Source organism: Tinamus guttatus, unplaced genomic scaffold, assembly GCF_059628265.1.
Source record: "Tinamus guttatus ecotype Peru unplaced genomic scaffold, ASM5962826v1 Tinamus_guttatus_pri_ptg000459l, whole genome shotgun sequence".
Lineage (NCBI taxonomy): Eukaryota > Metazoa > Chordata > Aves > Tinamiformes > Tinamidae > Tinamus > Tinamus guttatus.
The window spans coordinates 8,830,769-8,855,186 of record NW_028288993.1 but is presented as its reverse complement, the minus strand read 5'-3'; the positions used below and the strand labels follow the sequence as shown (position 1 = coordinate 8,855,186).

At 40.0% G+C, this 24,418-nt stretch overlaps 1 protein-coding gene across 1 annotated transcript in view; it reads left to right on the top strand.

Moving 5' to 3' along the window:
- The window catches only part of TMEM132C (transmembrane protein 132C), a 175,796-nt gene that overhangs the window by 138,494 nt on the left and 12,884 nt on the right, over positions 1–24,418 (top strand). The window contains exon 5 of the mRNA XM_088532499.1: positions 10,779–10,922. Coding sequence (XP_088388625.1) covers positions 10,779–10,922 — 144 coding nt within the window. The remainder of the gene's footprint in view (positions 1–10,778; positions 10,923–24,418) is intronic.

Below are 24,418 nucleotides of genomic sequence, written 5' to 3'. Positions count from 1 at the left end.
TTGTTCCTTAGATATCTGGGTAAATGAAAAACTATTTTTATGGTTACAAAAGACAGGACATGTTGCAGGCTCTGAGGCCATCTCACTGGCACAGCTTTTGGGATCACTAACAAATATTTATCATTCCCTGAGAATGTTGTAAATAGCTACAGTTTCCAAACTAATAGTCTTGGTGTGTTTGTCTCTTTTCCTAGCATGTGGGACCCTTCTAAGAGTATCTGTCAGAAAAATATTGTGAGTATGTAATTTATGTATATGCATATATAATTTATGCACTGGGTAAATGTGAACTTGAGTTTCTAGAGAACTTGAGAGGATACATCAGATCTAAGTGTATTTATAAGTATCCTTAAATACTCTTATATCAGTAAGTAAGATATGAAACAACAAGAGCTAAGATTCTCACATATGTAGGTCTCAAAACAGGGAGTCTTATAACCTGTCAATTTATGGTTTTCATTTGTTTGTATTTTTTTATATTCAAAGTAACCAACAGTAATTCTGGAGTCAGAATATCTCTATGCAAAAGCAGACATTTTTCTCTCTAGAAAATGTGGTTGTCCGTGCAAGTGCTCTCATTTTCTAAATCCATTTAACAAAATATCGAGTGAGGGGTTTATTTGACGAAGAGGAGGAGCGGGTAGTTGGCTGTGTTACACATTTGCATCTTTAAAAACTAGGGTTTTAGGTTCCTTGTCCTTTCTATACTTGTCTGAGTATAGAAAAACAAAATGTTGGCTTCTGCTTCCCATCTTCTCCAGTCATCTGATGTTCTTTTTTTCTACATTTTAAGTGATTCCAGAGCTTCTTTTGTTTGAAGTCGTTTTCAGTTGCAGACTTTCCCTCCACACATCAGGAAATATCATCTTTCTTTGCAAATATCCAGTGGTCGCTGTATCCTGACATGGCCCTTCTACTCAGCAGGAAATTGAGACAGTTTTAGCATAATACTTGTCTTTTCAGGAAGCTCTACCTAATTGAATTCAGTGTCATAGCTTCTGCAAAGCACAGTAGCCCCCAGCCAGAGGCTCAGTCACTGTTGATACACCCTGATCATGACAGACACTTAAAAAAGACAAACTATGCACATTTACAGCTTTTAAGACAGTAAAGGAAGACACAATCAAGCATGCAAATGTACTGCAGATTCTATTTCATGTCCCTATTAATTTGCATTTCCCGTCACCTAAGGGGTTAGATTATCTAATGAGATCATCTTGTCAGATTAATTTAAGGTGGAAGGGAAGGTCTGAAGTTATTTCCTGTGGACCTAATTCATTTAAAAAAATATTTAACGCAAGTGCAGTGTAATGTCATGTGAGCTGAGCGTGTCTGCCTAATTCAAGGACCGCAGCAGTTTTTACAGCAGAGGTGCAAGAGGTTTTGGAGATGGTGCAATTGCTTGTCCAGGGTCTCAGAGAGTCCATCTGACATCTCTTTCCTTGGGGAAGGGATGATGGAGGTTGCTGGTGGAAGGAACACATCCCTGCAGAATATCTGATAATTAGGTAATTAATTTCCCCTCAATGTGGACCTCTAAATTCCTCCACAGGTGCAGGTTCTCCAAGGGGTCAGTAATCTAATTGAATCTATAATCTCCATGGGGAGAAGGTTGTACATTTTTCAGTTGCACCTCACTTTGTGCTAGATTAAGACAGATAAAGGAAAACAAAAGTTACATATGAAAAAAATAAAAGGACTATAACAGCTCAAATCAAGACCCATCAAACCCAAGTGGTTTTTGAGGAGTGCATAGTTTATAAACAAAAGCAATTCCATCTTTTGGGTTGTTTGTTTGTTTTGTTTTGATGTAACATTGGGACTACATATTTCCCAAAACATTGTTGGAAAAGCAAATGCAAGGAAACATCTAAACATTTATTGAGCATTTTTTTTCAACAAGAAAATGGAAACTGAACTGTGTCAGACTCTGCTGGAGTGCTTGTTCTTATTCCTAGGTTAGTTCAACAAACAAGAACCAGTCTATTCACCAAGCAGGGCTGAGAATCAGTTGTTCTGGTTGCTGAAATTTGCTCCTTGGTGTAGAAAGTGTCTCTTATTATAGTCAATGCTTAACATACTGAGCCCCAGCTAGCATGGCAGCTAGAACAGTTACTCTAATAAAAATAATTAATACTAGTACTGTCAGTGTAGCTTTACTAGAAAAAATGTATGTCCCACAAGGGAGAGGTAATAACATCCTTTGATTCATCTCAGTGCCCATGGCAAAGTATTATTGCTCCAAAATCAAGTTTTGAATTGGCATTCTGAACTGTGTATGATTATGGTAGTATGACAAATGCAATAAAATAAATATTTAATTCCAAAACAAAAGAAATCAGAATTTGAACATCAACTGATCAACAGGGGAAGAACTGGAAGTGGAAATGGAAGTGGAAGGCATTATATACCTTGTTCAGTAGCTTTACACCTTTCTTGACCTAGTGGCTAGTGAGTTTTCTTCACTCATGAAGCAGAAAGTTTCTTGCTGTCTTTCTTAGAGAGGTTGTTCTTTTTCTGAAACAAGCTGTTTCTGACACACGTTTCTCTGCTAGCCAGAATATCGTTTGTAGACTTTGCAGCTCGGAACAGGTTATGTCGATATATATATTTTTTTTAATTCAAAATTACCAGAAATAATAAAGCAAGATCTTGTTGTCATAACAAGCTTGATAGAGTCAGGGCTCTGATGTGACCCTAAGTCAATGTGGCCTTCACACAGATATACAGATCTTAGTAACGGCTTTATAACCTTTTCCCATCTGTGTAATTATGTCACTAACTGTAAATTGAACACAGCAATTAAATGCATGGGTAATTTTGTTCAATTGCTCCCGTTTCTTCTTACTTTTTTAAGGAAAGGTTTACTTTTGACTGATGATATAATTGCCTTTAGCAATACAATCTTCATCTGGTACATCAAAATAATCATAGGCTATGTGCCCTTTTGCAAGTTCAGATGCCAGCAGGGTAGATTCACTGTAAAGAAAGCATATACTTTTTGTTATACTTTGCATTCCCTTTACTGCCTTTAAAGTCTATTTTATCAGGACTCAAATATTTCACTGATAGGATTTTTGAAAACTGTACAGTCAGGCACGAAAATTAAATGGTCTGTTACTATTGTTGGGGGGCCAGTAATTAAGATTTATCTCAATACGGAGACAGTAAACAGACAAGATCATTGATTAAGGAAGCATTGCAGCTGCAGAACACTGAGTTCCTGCCTTGAAAAGACACTCAGATCTTTGTCAGAAATTACTCGATTCACAAGTTCTACAGGAAAGATTGCCAGTTTTCCCATCCCGTCGGAGCGTTGTATCCACAAGCACCTCTTTGCTTTCCCTCCTTCTGGCCCCAGGAATCTGCCAGTGGTCCAGGCTCAAGAGGAAGGGATCAGTGTGCCCAATCTCACTGTGCAGTGATGGGCTTCACCTACAGGCTCTTGCTACTCTTGTGGGAGGTGAGAAACATGGGTCTGAATCCCTTCCCTAGACACCTATTTCTACTCTTCCTCCATTTACCTTCTCTTTAAGGCCCGTAGGCATCATGTTCATCAAGCTCGTCAAACAAAGGCTGTGCATGCAGGGGACAGGGCGATGTGAACGTCCTCCTTCGGGTCTTCTGTGGCTGGGCTTTTATCTGTGCTTGTCTTCTGGTTTCTTCATTCCTCCAGGCAGGTATTGTCCTTAATTTTTGTGCCATGTACAATGCTGGCCACTTAGCAAAGATTTAATAAAGGGACGATACCTTACAGGGCTATCGCGTGTCAGAAAGAATTAGCATCCAGAAGAAACTTTGAGACCTTTTGTTCCGTTATCCTGATCAGAAACAGACTGCAGGAATGGCATCTCTTATTGACTAAATCTGTTTCTTATGTGGATTTTGACTGGCCAGATTTTTCCAGCAGTATTAAGTTGCTCATTATACTTCCCGTTTTCCTTGGCACTGTCTGTCTAAGAAGCATGGAGTAATCTGGGCTCCATCTGGATGTGGGGTTTGAATGCTGAGGGATGGCATTAAGCAGGTTGCCTTTTGGGTTTTAATGAAGAGCAGCATTACCCCATTTCTTTTGCAATGTGATGGCACTAATGAAGTAAAAGCCCTCATTCTTATCAACTGACAGATGAAGCAGAGGAAGATTTACAAGTGACGGGCATGCAGCCCTGGGATCAATTGAAAGGAAAGAGGCAACACAAATCCCACCAACAAAAGCTGCCCTCCCCAGGTCTCGGCAATGGGATGGCTTTGCCTCAGGGAGGTCTTTGGTGGCAGCACAAACCCTTTGGTCTTGGAAACCTTCCTGTTATTCGGAAGTGTGTGCTGAGAATTTAAAACCTGAACATCGATGCCATTCCCCTCTCACACAGAACGTCTGTGAATGTGGAGCATCAGAGAACCCAGTTGGCTGGAAGCTCAGTGTATAATTTATTTTTAATCGCAGGATTATGTGGATAAACAGAATCAGCTGCCTAACAATGTCAGTTTGTTAATCAGCTGTAATCTTGCTCGTATTAATAACCCGACTCTGCAGCCATGGTGCCAGGCAGCCTCCCGGGTCAGCAGAGCAGTTGGCTGCAGCGCAGCAGGACGCGGCGCTCGGTGCCCTGGACACCCGCGCTGCGTAGCTGAGCGCCCAGCGTGTTCATGGCGTTTGCAACTGGCCTACATGGAGTTTATGCTGTGTCTCCCACCTCTCCATCTTCGTCTCTGGGAAGCGTTTCCAGGGTGTCAATGTTCATCACGGCTGATGGGTTGAGCCATGATTGGAAGCGCGGTTCAGCTGGAGCTCTCCTGCATCGCTGTTGTCCCCAACAATTGTCACCGCAATGCAAGGACTCTTTGCTCCTCTCCTCCTTCCATAAGGCAACTACATTGCTGGTTTTCACATACGCAGTGTCTGACCATCTCTTTCCTACAAACTCTTCCCTTGCAAAATGAAGCACAAGTGGCTTTTCCGTGTCACTCCTTCAGATCTACAGCACAGGTTTGTTGCTCGTGAGGTAGTGCCTTTTGCGTGAGGAAGAAATCTTAATGCTAAGCTATGATTAACATCATTTGGTGTGATTCCACTTGCAGAATTTGCAGCCTGTAAACAGGACCATTCTCATGACCTCAGGCTCCCATGGATTTCTCTTGATAACACCATCTAATCGGATTTAGAGTTTAATTAAACAGCTGTCACTTTGCTTCCTCATTCTGCCGCAATTTAATGTTGAATTAGTTCCTAAATTAGTCATGGTTGAATGCCTGTTTTCCTCCAATTGAGAGGCTGGATGAACATAAGGTTTGCTCTTCAGCTAAATTCTAGCAACTAAGGCTCATATTCTGTATTCTTCACACTGAACTCCTACTGACATCAGTGTAAGTTCCCTGGCTGAAACAGCGACAGAATAAATTGTGATATTCTTGCAGAGTTAACCACAGTGTTACCTAACTTCAAGGAATACGTAGCTTACCAAATGTGAGCCCATGCATCTTCTCACTCTGGCTAGAACACATCAGCTTTATGGATGGTATTTTCCATCCTAAAAAGAAATGATTTCTTTTGAATACCAGCTCTGCTGAATTTTCTGTGACATAGCACAATGAGTATGGAGAAGGTCTTTATACCAACATCATTCTAGTGGAATTCATCCAAATAAACTCTGCAGGACCAGGACCAGACTACGACCAAAAGTTTATGGCACTCTCAGTCATTACGTCAGGCTTCATTTACAGTCCAAATCCCACCTGCTTCGAAACAGCAAAACTTGTGACTTTGTGGTGGTTGCTTGTGGTGGTTGTACTTGCAACTGCTGTTGCTGAACTCAGCTCTCAGTGTGATGTAGTGTTGGAGTCAGAGCCTCACTCAGGTCTCATGAGTTTTCTTTGCAATTCTAGTTGATTTCTTTTACTTTTATATAAATCTGTTGTGAAGATCTGTAACTGTCATAACTTGAGGAATTTGAAATGACTAGATTTAACCTGTTCTCACCTGTAGGGTTCTTGATCAAGTGTTTCTTCGAATCGCGAATGCAGTTAAATGAAAGCAGGTAGCCCCTTCATCCCAACTGATTGCTCCCGAGTCCCAGCTGATCGAGTGCTTAGCTGTAAGGAGGTAGGAAAGAGACTGAAACCTCTGGCTTCCTTTGGGCATCTGGGAGAGAGAGAAAAAGCAGCAGAAGTTGCTCATCCTGCAGAGGCTTCACACCATGTGTGCGGCATAAGGTGCCAGCACAGAAGATTTTCTTTATGTATATTAGATATTATGTTGTTGTGACCTCTTGTCTTAATTTCTGAGGTCATTGAATCATGCTGAAGGTTGGTGCAGGGGAGGAACAGTCCATGCCCTTGATGACAAATCCAGTGGTTCAAGTGCTTTGCAAAAGGGTGGGATTTCCATCAGGTGGAGGAAGTGCTGACTTGGGCTGGGCAAGGATACAAGAAATTATCTGAGCCGGCAAAGGATAGGCATTTTGTTAGTGGATAGTGGAAATGCTGTGTTGGGTGATGACATTTACTGTTTTCTGTCTAGAACTCGCTTGAGGTTAAGACTTTGCAATCATTTTTAAAAGTAAATTCTTAAGCACACAGCTAAATGGTTTCTATCTGACTGTCTCCTTCAGTGAGAGCCTTAAATCTAGCCATTAGACCCTTCCTATAACCGTCCAGGAACAAGAAAGAAAATGCTCGGCAGAGACTTTGTCTCTGCAGGGTCAGTCAGACCTTGCGTATCCGTCATCGTTTTGCAAAGACTACATGGGCCTCCCAGAGAAATTCATGGCTCGCATCTTCCTTCCAAAGCAGTGGGAATTACATAAGTAGCTCCTCGTTTTGACTTTGGAAATGACAACCCTTGTTTTTTAAAAGTTTGTAATACACTTAGAGAAACTTCTTTCCAGTTTGGATATTGATGCTTACTTATATCTCATCCTCTTTCTGTTCTCTCAATTTACTTTAAACTGCTTTCCCCATTTTTAAATTTATTGGGAACAAGTCCAAACATTACTGTCAGCCACTTTCAGTCTTTTGCAACACAAAATAAATTTGATTTTAAAGCTTAGTTGCTGCCTGCACAAAAAGTACATTAGTTCTTGGGGGATTTTAAAAATTAAGGAAAGTAGAAGTTGCCAAGTTACTGTGATTTTGAAAAGTGCCTACATTTAAATGAGTTCTTAGCTTCTCTAAAGGTTTCATAGTAATCTTGTTTGTATACTCACAAGTTAGCTTGAGAACAGGATAATATATTGCATTTAAAAAACAGAGCCACCTATAGCAGCAGTTATATTTCCTGCAGTTGCCTCATGAGAGATAATTGTTTTCCTTGTATTGATTGATATATTCTTAAAGACTCAGCTGCAGTTTCTGTTTCTCAATGGGTAACCCAGGGTACTGGAAGCAGTGGCCGCAAGTCCGGGAAGCGCCAGTGCTGGGTGGTGAATGGGATCCCTCTTGTCACTGTGCCCGCCGGAGTGCCCAATATTGCAGAGCAGACACACAGAAGGGTTCTGCTTTTCTCTTTATGAAGTTCCAGTTCAGCTTTGGAGGAGTCTTGGACCATGGATCCTTTCATTTATCATTTACAGTTTTCTGCCTAGCAGCTTGTATATGAGTGCAGACAGTGGGACGATTCTTTATCACATTGAGGCCTTTGATTCTATGGCAGCTCTGTAAAGGAAACATAGAGGAGGCAGAAGCTGTGCCATAAGGCTATTCAGTATACAGGCATATAGGGTGCACTTTTTTCTGGTTAATCCTAACCAGAGATGAAAAAAGGAAGACTGAATTCCTTGGTCTTGCCTGCTTAAATATTACAGCTGGATAGCACAGAGCATTTACAGAGCAAATAAGGGAAGCAGCAGATTTAAAAATTCTTTGTCATAAGGTGTAATAAATTAATATTTTATATTTTAGTGTTCTTTAATCTGTGTAATCTTAATCTGTGCAATTTTAGTGTATCTTAATCTGTGTTACAGCCAGTGAGTTGTAACTGTGGAGGTGAAATGTGAAGGTTTCCATCTCTGCTCAAAGCAGTAGCAAGGTAGCTACCAACTGCCTCCTAATGCTGAGGATCTCTAATGATTGCAGTGGTACCAGCTATGGACTCATTAGATAATGTGTCCAATATATTTCCATTTCCTCTGTGCACATCATGAATGTGAAATTCCTGAAGTTGGTATTTTAAAACTATATGTAAAACTTCGGTAGCCTTTATCATGACAAACTGTCCTTTTTACTTTTTTTTTCTTTGTGCAGATGGAGACCTGAAATAATTAATCAAAATAAATCTATTCAGAGCAGCACGGTCCTTCATTAATGAAACCATTAGCAAAGGCCAGAAGATAGAGCTTTCTAATTGCCGATAATGTGCCAGTAGTCAGATTTGCTGTGTCTTCTCTTCAGAAAGGTTTTGGGAAATTTCAATAGGTTTTTTAACCTTTTTAATTGTAGCATTATATCAAAGCCACCTAGAATTCAGATTCCCCCATAATGATCTATTGGAAGGAGAGAAACAGAAGGGACAGATTGTTACTTAAAAGCTGGTACATCAGTTCTGTACAGGATCATCAGTCACAGTTTTCTTGTCCAGCTTTTTCATTTTAAAGGATAGATCATTTTCTTCTGCCGAGAGAAGAAGGATCATTCTATTTGGGATGAGTGAAGCAAATAGGATTGTTTAGGATACAGGATATGTAGTGTTATTGCCTGTTTGGAAAATTACAAAACTACAAGGGTAGAAGGAACCACAAGAGGTCCTCTGCTCCCTTTCATTTGCTCCCTGATTCAGAGAAGCTGTTTTACTTCTGAAAAATGTATATAAAGTACTTACAGATTCTCTTATGATTATTTGTGCATTATGTTCCATCCTAGACAACCTATTCCTGCACTTCTCTATCATTTTTTTTATAATAAAGATTGTCTTAATATCAAACTTAAATCTTCCTTTTTGCAGGGTAAGCCTGTTCCTCCAGGCCCTGTCCATATTTGCTGAAGACTTTTATGTATCTGGAGACAGTGAGCATCTTTCCTTAATCTTTCCTGGGCTAAGCTACCCCAATTCTTTCAGTCATTCCTTGCAGATCACATTTTCAGTATTTCAGATTTTCTGATTGCTCTTCATTTTTGTCTTGTCTTGGAAATAGGCTGTCCTTTGTTTGGTTTGTGTGTGTATGGTTTTCTTACATGTCTGCAACATTGTAAACTACCATTAAATGCATATATGGATAAATCTCCACACAGTATGTGTTCTATCTGAACTGCATCTCTGTTTATGGGATTTCTCTTTCTCTGAACCTGTCCCTTTAAATTACATTTCTCTATCAGTAATTCACTTCAGTAGCTAAAGACAAACTGGATCAGGATGGTATCATTTCAAAGCAGAGCTGAGATAGCCTGAAAAGATGCCCTGTCACTTCCACAAACTCTCCTTCTGCTCCTTCACCCTGGAGTCCTTAGTTTGCACTGTTTAACACTCCAAGTCACAGAAAATAAGTAAAGGCGTTAAGGGCTTGAGGCAAAAGATTCATTTCCAAGGACACACAGCGCGATCTGCTCTTTTGTGCCTGTTTCTGGCCTTTAAAAACAAAAACAGGAAATAAATACTTTGGGACAAAATTCTCAAAATACAGGCACCTGGCAGAACCTCCATAAGCTCCATTTTAATCTCTGTGGGTTCAAATTTGATCAATAAGGAGTTTCTAAGGATGGATTTAGATACCTACGAATTGTTGTTTATAAACTTGCCTCTGATTTAATGTGTTTGTAGCAAGGTTTACATAAATTCTATAGGAATAATGTAAACTTCTTACTTTCCCAGAAGAGTCAACATCCCTTTTCTTAACATTTTTTTTTAAGTTTGTTGGGGTTTCTTATGAGAGCTGTAGGAGAACCTGAGAAATAACAAGTTGCAAGATGAAAAGAAAATCTGACCCAGATATCAAACTCACTAAACTTGAATCGAAAACAATGTCAATTGAATCAGTGCCCTGTTTTGCTACCGCTGACATCAATAGCTGCAGCCCTCTCAACTTTGGTGTTGAGGATTTTGCTGAATATTTTATTCACTTTATAGACACAGAAATTGAAAAGTTGGAGAAAACCTTTAAGTTGTTCCTGTACAGGAATCTTGGGAATACAGCAATGATGAAACAATTCCAGTTGTTAGAAGAGTGGGCTTAGCTGATGGTGCATTGAAAGGCTTTTATATGCCATGACCCAGGTTCAAACTCCAGATTTCCTTGTTATTTCTCTACAGTTAATAGTACGACTAACTCTTTCTGAATTCCTTACATTTCTTCATCGGCCCTATCAAAGGAAATTAAATCATATTGAAACAGTTCCAGATACAAAGTTCACTGAGAGGCCCCGTCTTTGCAGTGGGCTTTGATTCAAAGAATAATATTTCTTCTTGCAGACTTTTGCATCCATCATTCAGAGACAGTTTAGTAAAAAATCTGAACTCATGTTTTGAAAGGTAAATGTTGGGAAAAGCAGCACGTACTTAAAAAGTAGAGGTAACTTGTAATGTGTTCGTGCCTGGAGTGAACTACCTGCCTTTGTGTTCCTCTCTGTCTAATGGTGTACAGTGCAGCTGATGGTAGTTGTTTAGCCAATGTACAGATGGGATTTTACTACATTTTGCCAAGTTGAGCCTCATTATGGGTGAGGTTAGATGATGAGCTGCTAAGAAATAACATGTTTCTCTCAAATATAAGCACAGTGGAAGAGCTGGAACTTGCGTTTCAGAAATCTCTCTGGCAGTCCCTTAACAGTGCTGTGCTTTACTCTGTTTGCAGGACACGGAAATTCTGAACACAGCAATTCTCACAGGGAAAACCGTTGCTGTGCCCATCAAAGTCGTCTCCATTGAGGAGAACAGTGCTGTGACAGACATCTCGGAATTGGTGGAGTGCAAATCCTCTGATGAAGATGTCATCAAGGTAAGTTCAGGCCATGGGTAGGCTTTTGAAATGTTACGCCTTGCTGTACACAACAAGACTGACCAGTAAATTGGGTTTCAGTAGTGTAAGAGGAAGTATTTAAAGACAGAATTAAGTGCATAAGTAGTCTCTTCACTGAGTTTCAGTAGAATTTTGGTGTTTAATTTTCATCTGTTTCCTTGCTTCCTTGATAATGTCACATCCAGGCCTCTGTGCACATAGTCATTCACTCCAAACCCAGCCCTGCTGCAGCTAGTTAGTGCTGCCTCACCAGATGTTTCTCATCACCTTTCCAGCTGTGATTATCACCTCTGCAGCTGAATCAGTGGACTGGACTGTACGATCCTTCCCCAGCAACTGCAGTGCAAAATCGCCCCGCTTGACTTCACATTCTGCCGAGGGCTGTTTTGAATTAGCAAGTTCGTTCTGCACAGCCGGGGCTAGAAAGCACGTCCATGACCTGATCCACCACTTCAACACTAGCAGCTTGATGTTAGGCAGCAACAAACACCAGTGGGGTGTTAGTGTCCTAAGGCAACGGAGCTGCTTGTGCTGTGACTGAGTAGTCACAGCCTGAAGGGAATTCCCGGTTGTGCAGTGAGTTGGTACAAAGACACTGCTCCACCGTGGCTCTCCAGATATGCCTTACACACTACGTGGTCTTTGAGCAAGGGTGATTTTATTCCTGCTCTGTAAGCTTTTTGGAGCAAGGTTTTTATTTTATTATGTGGCTGTACTGCATAACGCAGTGATTGCAGTCTTTAGGTGTTCTTAATAGGCTATCAGCTCTCTTGGATGTACAGTGTACAAACAGCACCGCCAACGCATTATGTATTACAGTGAGTTCAGTCTGTAGGTTCATGGAAAGCAATAAAATTTGTGTAAACTTGCAGCATCCAGCAGCTAGCTGCACTGTTGTACAATTTATGTAAAAGCATTTATCATAGCAGCGGCCAAGCAGATGGAAAAAATAGTCATGCTTTGAACTAATGAAGCCATTACAGAGGCGTAGAGATGGTTTTCTTCTTCTAGTGGATCCTCCAAAATCAAACAATTCTCTCCAGTCTGCTGGAGTTTGAGGTGATCCCATCTATCAGATGCTTCACAGTATCTTTTTTTCCGAAGAATTCCTGTTAACCTTTTTTCCTGTAAGGTACCCACGTAACTAAAACATAGTAGCTCAGATTTGTTTGGGAATTTATCCTGATTGTAGCCTTTTTGGAAATCACATTGGAAGTGTTCCTGAAGAAGAAAAAATACAAGATGACATTTACAAATTTAAAAAAAAAAAAAAGCAAAACTAAATTCAGTAAGGACTGCTGTGATCACTGAGACATGCCTTTTTCCTTAAGCAGCTTACAGAATTTCACCAAATAATTCCAGTCCCACAGGGATTTGCTCTTTCCAGCTGTGAAAATGACCACTGAACTCCCAAATCTTCCTTTTAGAGGAGGACTTGTGCAAAATAAATCTGATGGGTGTTTGTTCTACATTACCACATGATCTTTAGAAGATGACAGCACGGTGATTTCCAAAATAAAAATTCTTCTACAAAAAAAAGTCGTCTGGGTTTCATAGTTTTGAAGCATTATTGATCAAGAAGAAAAGAAATTCCTAAATCTCACCAGAACGAGAGTGTTCTCGCAATAATTGCAGTACATCTTGCACTCTTGCAGCGCTCCAGCTATTTGTTTGGAAGGAAGCTTTCCTTGAAGTGCTGTGAGCTTTGATTAGCACTCAGGACCCTGCTGTAATCTCCCCTGATTTTCTACAGAAATAATTTATCTCCGCTAAAAGGGTTTTCTTAAAATGGAATCTCTTTGCACTAGCTGAATATTTTTAAGTGTCTTCGAGAAGCTTCCCTGTGTAGCCACACTGAAGTTAAAGTGAAGCAAATACCTGGAGGCTAACAGTGTTTTTTGGAATCAGCTAGAGCAATTTCTTCAGGTGTAATTTCTTTCTCTTCAGAAATGTTTTGAAATTACTCAGATGAAAAGAGAGACTATTTTCCGTACATTTAGAAATATATGCAGAATCCCGAGAGGAATGTATCTGTGACATACGAGTGCTAACTGCTATAAATCATGCCATTAGTTAAAAAAAAAAAAAGTTTGATGAAATGATGTGAGCATTTTTTTAATCACCTCATCATAAATGAAAAGGGGCTATTTTCACCTAGAATGTTCAAGTTCCCAAGAATTTTCTTAACATAAGAAAATTTTTAACGGTTCAAGTCAAATTGAAATGTTCATTTTGATTCTGATTTTTAAAAGCTCTCAAAGTTTCAAATCTAAGCACAAAGCATTTCATCCTTAATTTGTTTTGAAAGTCTCCATCAAAATTTATGTTACAGTTACTGGATATACCATCTTCCTTTCTAAAAAGTTGTTTTAGAGGCTTTGTTGGGAGTAACATTTGTGTTTAAAATGCCAAATTATAAATAATACCTGGAAGTATTGCTGGAAGATCATGGTAAGTTCAGGAAGGAATTTGTTCCTGTGTTCATGCTCCCAAGCACAGCAAGACATTTATTGGTATGAAAGCTGAATTTAAACCAGCAGCTAAGAAAAAGAGGGAGATATTGGTGAGAACTCTTTATTAATTAGACCTTTCAGCTCCATTTCAATTTCAGTAAGCTAGAATTTCTGATAACATTAGGTTCAAGCAAATATACAGAATTAAGCTGGGAGTTGGAGCTATTTGGTGTCTGTTAGAACTTAGTCTGTAAGGTCTAGTCATCAAGTAAGTGCCTGTTTGTTTGGTTCATGCAAAGAGCCTGATGTTTGTGCCCTCCTGTTTGATTGAATGGCCACCAGATAAAAACCTATTCGTGTTTTTGCAGTACCTTCAGTTGGCTGCAACTGCAAAAGTAGCACAGCCCAGTGGACATCTAAACGTATATGTATCTACAAGCAACAGGTACTGGTCTTCCCCAGGGATAAGAAGCATGATCTCTAGGCACCTCAGCACGTAGTCTGTGTCCTGGCTTCATCTGCTGACTACAGTTCCTTTGACTTTTTTAATAACTCTGTTTCAGCCTCTAACAGGATCCTATTCCAAAATTTACAGTTGATTTAATGAACTTTAAAAGTCTTTGTATGCTCTAGACCTTCGCACAGTGACCCAACCTTTTGAAAGTGGACAAAAAAATTATTACGTCAGTAAAAATCAAGTAACAGCCAAATTTTACTGTGCTAAGCTGGAATTTACCAATAGGTCCATATATCAGGATCCATTAATAGTAATTGTAGTTCCTTACCTAGACACTTTCCCATTTCCTGGAAATTCTAGTAGCTGCTTCAGTGCCGTTTGCTCAAGAGAAAATGCAGATCCAGGTTCCCAGGTCGCAGGGTTTGCTAAGACAGCTGCAGTTTGATGCTGTGCAGAGGAGCAGGGTTTAAGGAGACTGGTAACACCTAGCGATATCTCCAGAAATAATCCGAATTTAAAAATCTTATACCTATTTCAGAAGGTACTGTAAGCATTTGGGGTTTGCATTTGGTCATTCTTGGGCTGGCTTTTATGCCATTTAATACATGAAGGGATGCTATATACATGCCATTTTCGTTTATAGCTGGTGAATTAAAAAAACAAGTTAATAATCTCAATGTAGTCATCCTGAACCATATTTTGAAGACCTTTTTTACTAGTTTCTTTCCACTTTAAATGGCATTTGAAAGTGCCATTTAAAGTGCATTTCCATTTTAAATGGCATAGTGGAGAAGTTTTCAGATCAAAACATGCATTTACATAGTACTAATCCATACTTGTAGCTGCTCCAGTCATCACCAATAACAGAAGCAGAAGTGTTACCTTAAAGATGACCCTTAGTAGTTGTTAATTAAAGTAGGTTTTTTTTTCCATTGGGACCAGCGAGCAGAGAGCCATAGCCACACGTAAAGGCCACTGGAAAAATTTCAAGAATTTGTGATTTGAGCTCAAACAGAGCAGAGCGTCACGGCTGTCCCTCTCTTATCACAGAAAGTTGAAATAAAATCCCAGATCAAAGCAACACTGAACTGCTGGGGGCTGAAAATCCAGCTAGGGATTTTTATGGTTGAACTCTAGCTTAATAGTGACAAGTATTGGAAACACTGCTGGTGTCAACGCTTTCAAAGCGATAGTGATGGGAATTATAGGCACCTGTCAAGGTTACCATTCTTGTTTGAAGGCCCCATCCCACAGTTAATTACCCACATGAATAACTTTACTGTGAGCACTGCTGACTTCAGTGAACCTACGCACATGAAATAATTATTTAGGATTCATAAAACTTTCATAGATTTTGCCATTTGTGATGAAAAGTGTTTATAAAAGGAAGTTCATTCACATGAAGTAGACACAAACTTATGTTGAAAAGTTGGCTGTTCATTTGTGAATCTATTCAGAATAAAGGCCAGTCTGGATGCTGTATAACACATGATGCAAAAAAGTCTCAATTTGCCAATAAAGAAGTGGACAGATGGACTTTTTCCTAAGAGATCAATAAATAGTTGTGTACTAATTTATTAGCTTATTTTCAAAATTTTATAGCTGGAGGTATATCACAAGGCCCTTTTTACTAATGAAAAACAGCTGTCAGCCATTATTTAGAAGATACCTAGCTGTTGTCTTAATATACCCAATCTTAAACAAGTAGCTATTACTTCAAGCTCTTGAGTTGCTTTTGTAACTATAAAGAACTTTCAGTGGTCTTCCTTGCTTTCAAGTATTTGCAAAACTTATATGTATTTTAAAACTAGGTACAGAAATGCTCTTTTTCCTTTGATATGCAGAGGAATGTCTAGTTAGCAGCATCCATAGGCATTTTTAATAAAAGTTGAGTTATGCCTTTTTCTACCAGTATGTTGAATGCCATTCCAGGCTGAGTGGCTGAGCTGCAGGCAGCTCATAAAGAATCGATCTCTTAAGCCTCAGTCCGGCACTCATTAAAGTCCTGCATTCATTAAAACCATCAGCAAAGCTCCCCTGAAATTTTAATGGTTTGGGAACAGCCCCTGAGGCTTCTTACGGTCTCATCATAGCACCATGGCTACTCCAAAGCAAAGATTCTTATCAAAAATAAGGGTATGTATTTACAGATGGCCTTTTGGTAGAGCAAAAACTACAATTATTTATTCTAACTTGAATCAGAGGCCATACAGAGGCAGCAAGATCTCTTGCTTTCTGAAATACAGAGCCTGGGTGCCAGGGCCTTCTGATTGAGACTTCTGCCACCAGCCTGCCCCAGTCCCTGTGCCTCGTGCAAGGCTCAGCTGTCCCCGTATCCCTGTGAACTTCCCAGACCTGCAGGCAGGAGAAAGTGAAGCCAGGACTCAGGGAATGGTGAGATGGGGACATGCAAATGGTGATTTCAAGGGAAGGCAGAGCTTTGGAAAATCTCATCCCATCAGAAATGCTGACACATCGTGGGCACATTGTAGTTATCCCTCTGACCTGCTGATTCCTGCTGCGTCGGTAGGGGTGAGCATCCAAGCAGGCATTGCATTTCTGCATCCTCACATGCACATATATTCTTCGTATGGGGCTTTATTACAAAGCCTTCAAGCCTCCGAGGATTTAGGGCATCACATTATGTTTTTAGAGCAAGTTATAGGAGAAAACAAAAGAAAGGGAGTGACTAGAAAGGACTGGTTGTTCCTACCAATAATTTTGATACTGAAAGAACACTAACTTCCCATAAAAAGCTTGTACAGTGAATATAATACAATTGACTTATGGCTCATTTCTTGCTTAGGTCAAATAGAACTCTGTTTGGAGCTTGTTAACTAGGTGCAACTGTTGCAGAGAAAAACATGCTGAATAACAAGTAAATGGATAAACTTCTGCTTAAAACAAGTCTCGTTCCTAACAGGGCCCTGCAAAACCAAGGGAGAACTGGCAGGTTACCCTGGATGAGATTTCCAGGAATCTAATATGTGCTAATACTAGACCCAGCCGTATTCTGTGCAGTCACTTTAATGTGATGCTTGCAAATCTCTCTTTTATGGCTTTACAAGCGTCCTACAGGGCTCCGTGACAGTGTAAAGGGGTCAAACAAAACAACAGCAGCTAGTGCCAGCCGTCCTCCTCCATCCACAGGGTGGATCCCTTCCTAGTACTTCATCCCAGAGCACACTCTGAATTGCACCAGTGCTCTCCTTTTTTAAAAATGAGATAGTTGTCTGGCTTTCTGGCAGAAGTGTGGGAAAGTTGGGCTGCTGTTGGTGAAGGAGCTGTGTGTTCTTGAAAACCCTCAAGCCACAAGCCATATCTCTTCTTTAGTGCAAACCCAGCACCTTTTTTTTTTCTGTGCCTCTTTTCTCTAATACTTTCTATTCCTGTGATCTGTGTCAAACCGAGAAACCTTAAAGACACAAGAGAGCAGTGAGAGCATGGAAATTCCACCGCTCTGAAGTCCTATGCGTTTGTAGCTTTTCTTCTGGTAAATCTAATATGATATGTTGTATTCTGAGTGCAATTATAAATAGAAAGTCCATCCCCCATGCTTTGCATAGTCCTGTGATTTACTAGGATCAATATACATCAGCAGAGCAGAACTTCCGAAAAGCTTTAGAAAAATGAGATTTTACTGCTTGCCTTTGTCAGATGCAAATGGCCAGCAATGTGTGGAGCTTTCATAGAGGAAGCTCTATCATGAATATATGTATAACACTACTCTCCAGCTGTTTCTGTGGAAATTAAAACTCAAATCGACATGGGCTGAGATACTTAAATTCAGCCCTGAAAGGTGTAAATACCTTGCCATCACATAATGCACACAAATTCCAAGGGCAGCTTAAGAAACGTTTAAGCCGTATCCTTGTAGCCTCCTTCCCCTGTCATCTCCTGCCTTCATTCGGCTCCCCAGCTGTGTTAGTAATGTCAGTATGGAGAACCTGCACATCACAAATGAAAAATCAAAGTAGAGTGGCAATAACAATGCCTGAAGTGCCACAGAAAGAGCTCCAAATTCAACTTCAAAGCTGCAAGATCAAGACCAGGAAAGGAAATGAGAGAAACAACATCAGTCTTGTGACGGTTGAATGCTTCCTGGCAGGATTAGTAGCAGTTTCCTCCAAACTTTTTGGGAACGGTACAGTCTGAAGCAAGAACAGTACCTTTTTTTTTTTTTTTACTTCTCTCCTAATACCTAACATTCAAATTTCTGTGTTGTAAATACATGTTAGGTTAGCAAACAGTGAGCAGTGTGATAATTACAAATAAGCAACTACCGTCCGAAGTAGTGTAGTTTCAAGAGATTAAAAGTCACTGCATTCATCCTGTGATCTTGCTTTGCCATGCAGGCTATTCTGGACTCATGCTGTCTATATAGTCTGGCAGGCCCCTAGAGAGTCGAAGCCAAAGGCTCTTCCCTGTTTTCAGAAATTGCTTGACGCGGGAGTGCACAAAACAAGGCAGATTTGGTTGTACGTGATAAGGCGAGCGGCAGAGCGCTCCTGCGGCGCAGCGGAGCCCAGTTCAGCTTCCAAAGCTGGTCATTTGGGAGCAAATAGATGCCCTCCAGTCTCAGCTGGCATTTTGTGCCCCTTTTACTCTCTCAGTTCTGTCGCAGTGAATGATAGTCAGTTAGTTAAATGTACTGCTTCTGCCCTGCAAAGCTGCCAGCAAAATCTTGGTAATGAGATTAGATAATGTGCAGCCTTTTCCCTAAGAAATGCTTCCTCGCTTTGGGGGCTTTCTAGTTAGTTTTACTAATCTGGCTGCTAATACTGAAATTGTGGACCTTTCTAAACAGAGCAGTTCCAAATTGCTTCCCAACCTACGATCTTACAGAGTTCTCCTTCAGCCCTCAGGGCTTGATCCCTGTGTTATGGAGTGCAGGTTGCTGGGAATTTTGCCTGAGGATGATGGCAGGGATTGAAGCCGTATGTGGAACGTGGCAGCTGCTTAAAGCACAAAGCAACATTAAAGCACAAGCCTTTTTATCCATAGAAAACTGCAGAAAGTTAATTCTAAGAATGGCAGAATGTAAGAGGATTAAATCAGTTATTAAAGTATAATACCTACCCTCCTCCCTCATCACCGTTTCCAGAATGGGATTAAATATTCCATGCAACTGTCTCCAGGAACAAGTTCATTCTTTTCCTTTCAGTGGGTCCTAGGTATAAAACAATGCTCAGCATTATTCTTGCCTGTAACATAAAAAAATCAAGTATTTCGTTTATTAAGATGACAGTCATCAATGTTAAGCCTTTGTTCTTGTATTTTCCTTTATGGCTCTGCCTGTGGGAAGCTCCTGGCTCCCTTCCCAAGTCCCGGCATGGAGCTCCAGCTCGTGGGAATGGTGGGTGCTCCAGCAGGCCCAATTGCAGTGGAGTGAGCAGCCCTGGTAATGGATCCTTCCTTTTTGAAGGCTGCTCTAGCAGTCCCACAAAGTCAGTGAATATCATTTCAGTGATCATGGAACAGCTCCAGTCAAAAGCTTTAGTTCTTACCAGATGTAAGCAGTTTAGTATGAAAAAAATAATAGCATAGGTCTTGAGAGAGCTTCCATTTTCCAGTAGTAGCTTATTGATTATTCAGGATTATGCAGCCAGGCATTCAAATCCTTCCTATGAAGCAGCTGCCATCACCAGCCATGCATGTAGCCTGGGACTTCCTTCATGTGCAAAACCATAGTCTTTAATTAGAAGGAAGGCTAGAGAGCTAGGCCTAGTCACTCTCAGGCCTTCTAGAGTTTAATAGAGAATAATATCCTTTCTACATATTATTTTAAAAATAGTATTATGAAATTCCATAGCAAAGACATTAATATTACAAATTTTTAAAGGAATGTCCAAGGAATGTTATGGAAAGTTTATCACCATCTAGGATACTTTATATGATATTACGTAAAGTGATGGTGTGTTCAACAGATAAGTCATTCTGGTGCTCTGTATTTCTTAATAGAACAAGTGACTATTCACAAAGCTTAACCTTCATGTGCTTCAACAGCCCTCCTGTTATGTAAGAGTGATGATACTGAGCTAAAATACTAGGAAAACCATGTACTTGAAAAGTGCTGAACATCACTGTTCTTTACTAATTACATTGTTTGTCTTTGAAGTTGGGAATCCTTTAAAAGCTACTGGAAAAAGCTTTTTGTTCATAGAAGTGCTTTCATAAATATGTAAGCATTTATGTAACATTTAAATATTTTAGCAATTTTTATACTCATATAACAGAAATGGATAAATGGGTTTACAAACCAAAATGTAAGACTCTGATCCTTTCTAGACAGATAAGAAAATTTCTCAGAAAACCACTGCTCAAATACTGCAAAACCTGTTATCTTAAATTAAAGATTCATTGTTTAATTAATTTCTACAATATGTCAAAATCATAGTGTGAAGATAATGTGAGCCTAAGTCTTAGAGGAAGGATTGATAGCCACATATCAGAAAACTGACCTTTCTGAGCCTTGAGAAGAGAGACCAACAGCTCTTGAACCTTTTTGGAAATAGGGACTCCCTTTGTGCTGCATCTTGCTATGACACAAAATGTAAATAAGATCTTCCAACAATAAGAATAGATTGAAGTAGAGACAAAAACAGAAGAAAAATCTCTGGGATATGTGGAAATCTTTACAGGAATGCGAGCTTCTTTGTTTTTATCATATTAAAAGTATTAGTGAAAAGGAGAAAAGTCAATGTCAGGAGTTTTGAGAGCTTTTAAAGTCAGTATTTAATTAAGGACAAGGTACCCAAACTTATTGCTAAAAAATGGGCTGGTAGCTGGTAAATACGCAGTGTTCATAAGCTGAATATTATTGCTGTATTAGGAGCATCTCTTTTTTGTCCTTTAGAATTGTCCTTCAGAGGCCTGTTGGTAGAGACTGATGTCTCCAGAGGTGAAAAAACGCTAGGGGATTAAACAAGCTTAGAAGAGGCTCACAGGGTCTATAACACTCATTCATTTTTAGGTCTTCTAGTCATCATTTGTTCCACTGATGGCCACTACAGATACGGAGCAGAGCAGATGATGTTCTGAGTTCACCATCACTTGAAAGACAGTCCAAACTTATATTTGATGTGGAATTTGTTTTGTAAAGCATCTGCCTCCACCTGGCTGTAATTGCATGAAGATTTCTCAGGTATCTGCAATGGAGTTGAACCCAACAAAGCAGGGTTATCCCATTCCTCCCTCAGACGTCTCAACACCCCCTTTTATGTTTCAGTACGTTGTCCCATTCTTCATGGTGACTTCAGGCAGCTTGTGCTGTGATAGTTCTGCAATCCAAAGCTCACTGTAGGAACCTTAATCTGCCAAGTAGCAAGTAAAAGCAGACACAGAGATTTTGCATTTGTTTAGGAATCCCACAAGGAATTCTCTTAATATTCACTGCAACTAATTTGCTCGTTACCAGGTGGAGAGCTACACTTGCTCCCCAGATCACAAAGGCACCTAGTGCTGTAAGCTGTGATTCAGGAGTGACTCTTCTTTTGATTTCCGGACAGTAGTTTGCTCTGTCAGCTCAATAAAATGTGATTTGTGACAGAGAGAAACAATCTAAGTCATTTGGAAAGGCAATGGCCTTTGGTACAAAGGGGCACAAAATATAATGGCAGAAAAAAAGAGAGAGAATGAAGGGAATTGGGAGTTCTCTTGGGAATTGTGCTTAGCCCTGTCTTTTGCTGCCTGGCTTCTTTATTTTAGTTTTAATCTGGAGAGAAGTTGAAAAAACAGAAGAAGAAAAAAAAGAGGAAAAGAAGCCGAATGCAGCTTAATAATGAAAGAAGCTGCTGAAATAGCATCAGAAAGCTCTTTAAAATGCAAAACTTCATGCTGATCCACTATGCAGAATGGAAAAAAAAACAATCAGGTAGTGGTGGTGGCTGAGCAGGTTTCTCTTCATCATCTCACACCTCTTCAGATGCCAGAGATAAAAAGCAGTTTCAGAGAGAAAATGTTTTCATGGTAAAAACATAAATACTCCAGGAAGTGAGAGACCGATCCCTGTTTGTTCAAAATCTCCAGCCTTCTGGACTCTCTCAGAAAGTGCCTTGAAGCTTTTGGGGAAGACTCTGAGGTGAGAAGTGGCTATGGGATTTCTCAATGACCTTCTCACGGGTGTTTTAAAATGCAGGTGAAAAACAGAGAGATATCATCATCAATCAAAAATGATTAGACAAATACACCATTTTAATTACAAAGATATTGAATTTAATTTATTGCTCTTTTTGATCTCCCTGCCACCCTTCTTCCATGTTTTAGCTTCTTCCAACCAGTTTTATCTTCTCACCTTTTTTAATGATATATGAGAAAGAGAACTAAATAGCTTTATAAGGTCTGCTTAAAAAAACAAGATGACTGCTATATGATTTCTATCTGAGTTAACCTGATCTGTGGGGGTCTGTTACTATGTTATATAGTCGTGTAATTCTCAATTCCCCTTTTTGTGAAGGGATCTGCTTAGCAAATCAGACCTTACACATGCCTTCTGATGATTCCTAAGTTATAGCAGAAACAGTACATGGCAATTTTGTTCATTCAGTCTGAGAAATCTTTTCTTTAGTTTTTAAGTGGAACTGCATGAGACAAGGACAGGGGAAGTGACTCCACTTGCTCTTACTCCACTTAGCCTTCTACAACTAAGCTTAGCAGAGAGGCAATGATTACAAAAGTTGCAAAGCTTTAATTGAACGTTTCTAGAGAAGGAGTATCCTGAGCCTGTGCATATGCAGAACACATTCACATTGTGAATTTTAGATGTTGAGATATTATTGCTCCCTTCTTCCTTTCAGCCTCTGTGTGGCTCTAGCTGTAGCCTTTGTCAAAAGCAATCAATGTTACTTCTAGAAGAATGGCTACCTGAAAGAACAGCAGTTAAAATGCATACAGCAAAGCAATCCAATATAAGCTTTGGTCCTAGTGCATTCTCCGTGGGCTGCCTCTTTATCAGAAATAAAAGAACAGAAGAAAGAGCATATGTAAGGACATTAACAAGGCTTGTATTTGCTGAAGAGAGTAATGTTTTTTTCGTTGAAAGTCATAAAGACCTGCCACTGTGGTTGATGCATATTGAGTAATAAATATTAACCTGTGGCAATTTTAAGAGCTGCCTAATAGCTCCAGCAGACACTTCCTTAGGATGCTGAATATATTTGTTTAGCCATTTGTTTGTCTCATATCCATGAAGGCGTATAGCAGCCTTACAAATAAAGATGGAGATTGGATCTCAGCCCAGAACCATTTAGGAATTGCAGTTTTGCTACTATTGTTGTTGTGTTTTTTCTCTGACAGTTGCATTTATTCTGTTACTGACAGTGTTGGGCTTTAGATAATAGTAAATCATATACCTGGGTCAGACCTGGTCGGTCTGAAGCTGAATGTGTTACTGGAAATCTTTATCAATATGTGGTTTACTGTGTGCATAAATAAGAAACTCAGACAATTAGCTGCCTCAAAAAGGTTCATTAATTTGCCTTTGAGAGCAACACTGTAGAAATAACTGGGATGGAGCCACTGTCAGAATGGGAATGATTGCTGCTACAAGCAGCATTAGATTAGATTGTACTGACAAACCACCCAAAAGCTTCTGCACAAAGGAAAAGAGACTAAGAAAAGAAGAGCCATATCTGAAGCTGCTTTTCAAATGCAGCTGAGGGTGATGTGCAACAGGTAACATTTAATTGTGGTGTATTGATTTGATTCCTTTAAAGTTTATCCATCTATGAAATCAGTGTCTAGAGGGAAGTCACCCATGGGATCTCTCTGTTTCCCTCAAACAGCAGCTAAGCAGTGGGCTTGCACTGGATACTAGCAATGAAAATCAGAGGACTGAGTGTCCCCAGTCTGAGCTGGTGGCTGTACACAGCTGACGACAGAAATAACTCCTAGGTCCGGGTGTCAACACTAATTCCTGGAGTGTAGCTCTTGCTTACATGTGCGGTTGGAGTTGTTTGCATGAGAAGCACTTCCATGGTGCGATCCCCTCCCAAGGTGGAGCTGATGCGTTGGAATCACAGCCCTTCTTGGACAGGCTTCTGAATCACTGTGCTACGTTACACAGCTCTGCTGCATTGGACATGCATAGGAGACAAGGAGTCATTCTGAAGCAGCCTAATGGTTAAGCCTCTTTTGGTTACCATTCAAGTAACCAATGTAAAAAAAGGGCATGCCATTCCTGTTTGTAAAATGAGGGAATTTCTACCACCTTCCCACTTTTTAACCTACCTGAGACAGTCTAAGGCAGAAGCCTAAACAAGCAGGTGGGTCTGGTCTTGCAGTATGTAATCCTGTTTTCACTGAACACAACCCCCTTAGAGCATAAGCCTCTTTAGAGAATGTGTCCTAGAAATGTTTGCACTGTGTTCTCTGAAGTTTCCTCTTGCAATCTCATCATCAAATATTCTACCAGAACTCAAGCAGTGCCTAATCCTTACAGGGGATACAAATTGGATGTGGATGCCCAACTGGGAACAGTTTAGCTCCCGTATCTGTGGTCATAGAGGGCACCCATCTGTTTGATTAGCCTGGTGAAATGAGCATTTCCAGCAGATAAACCTCATTTG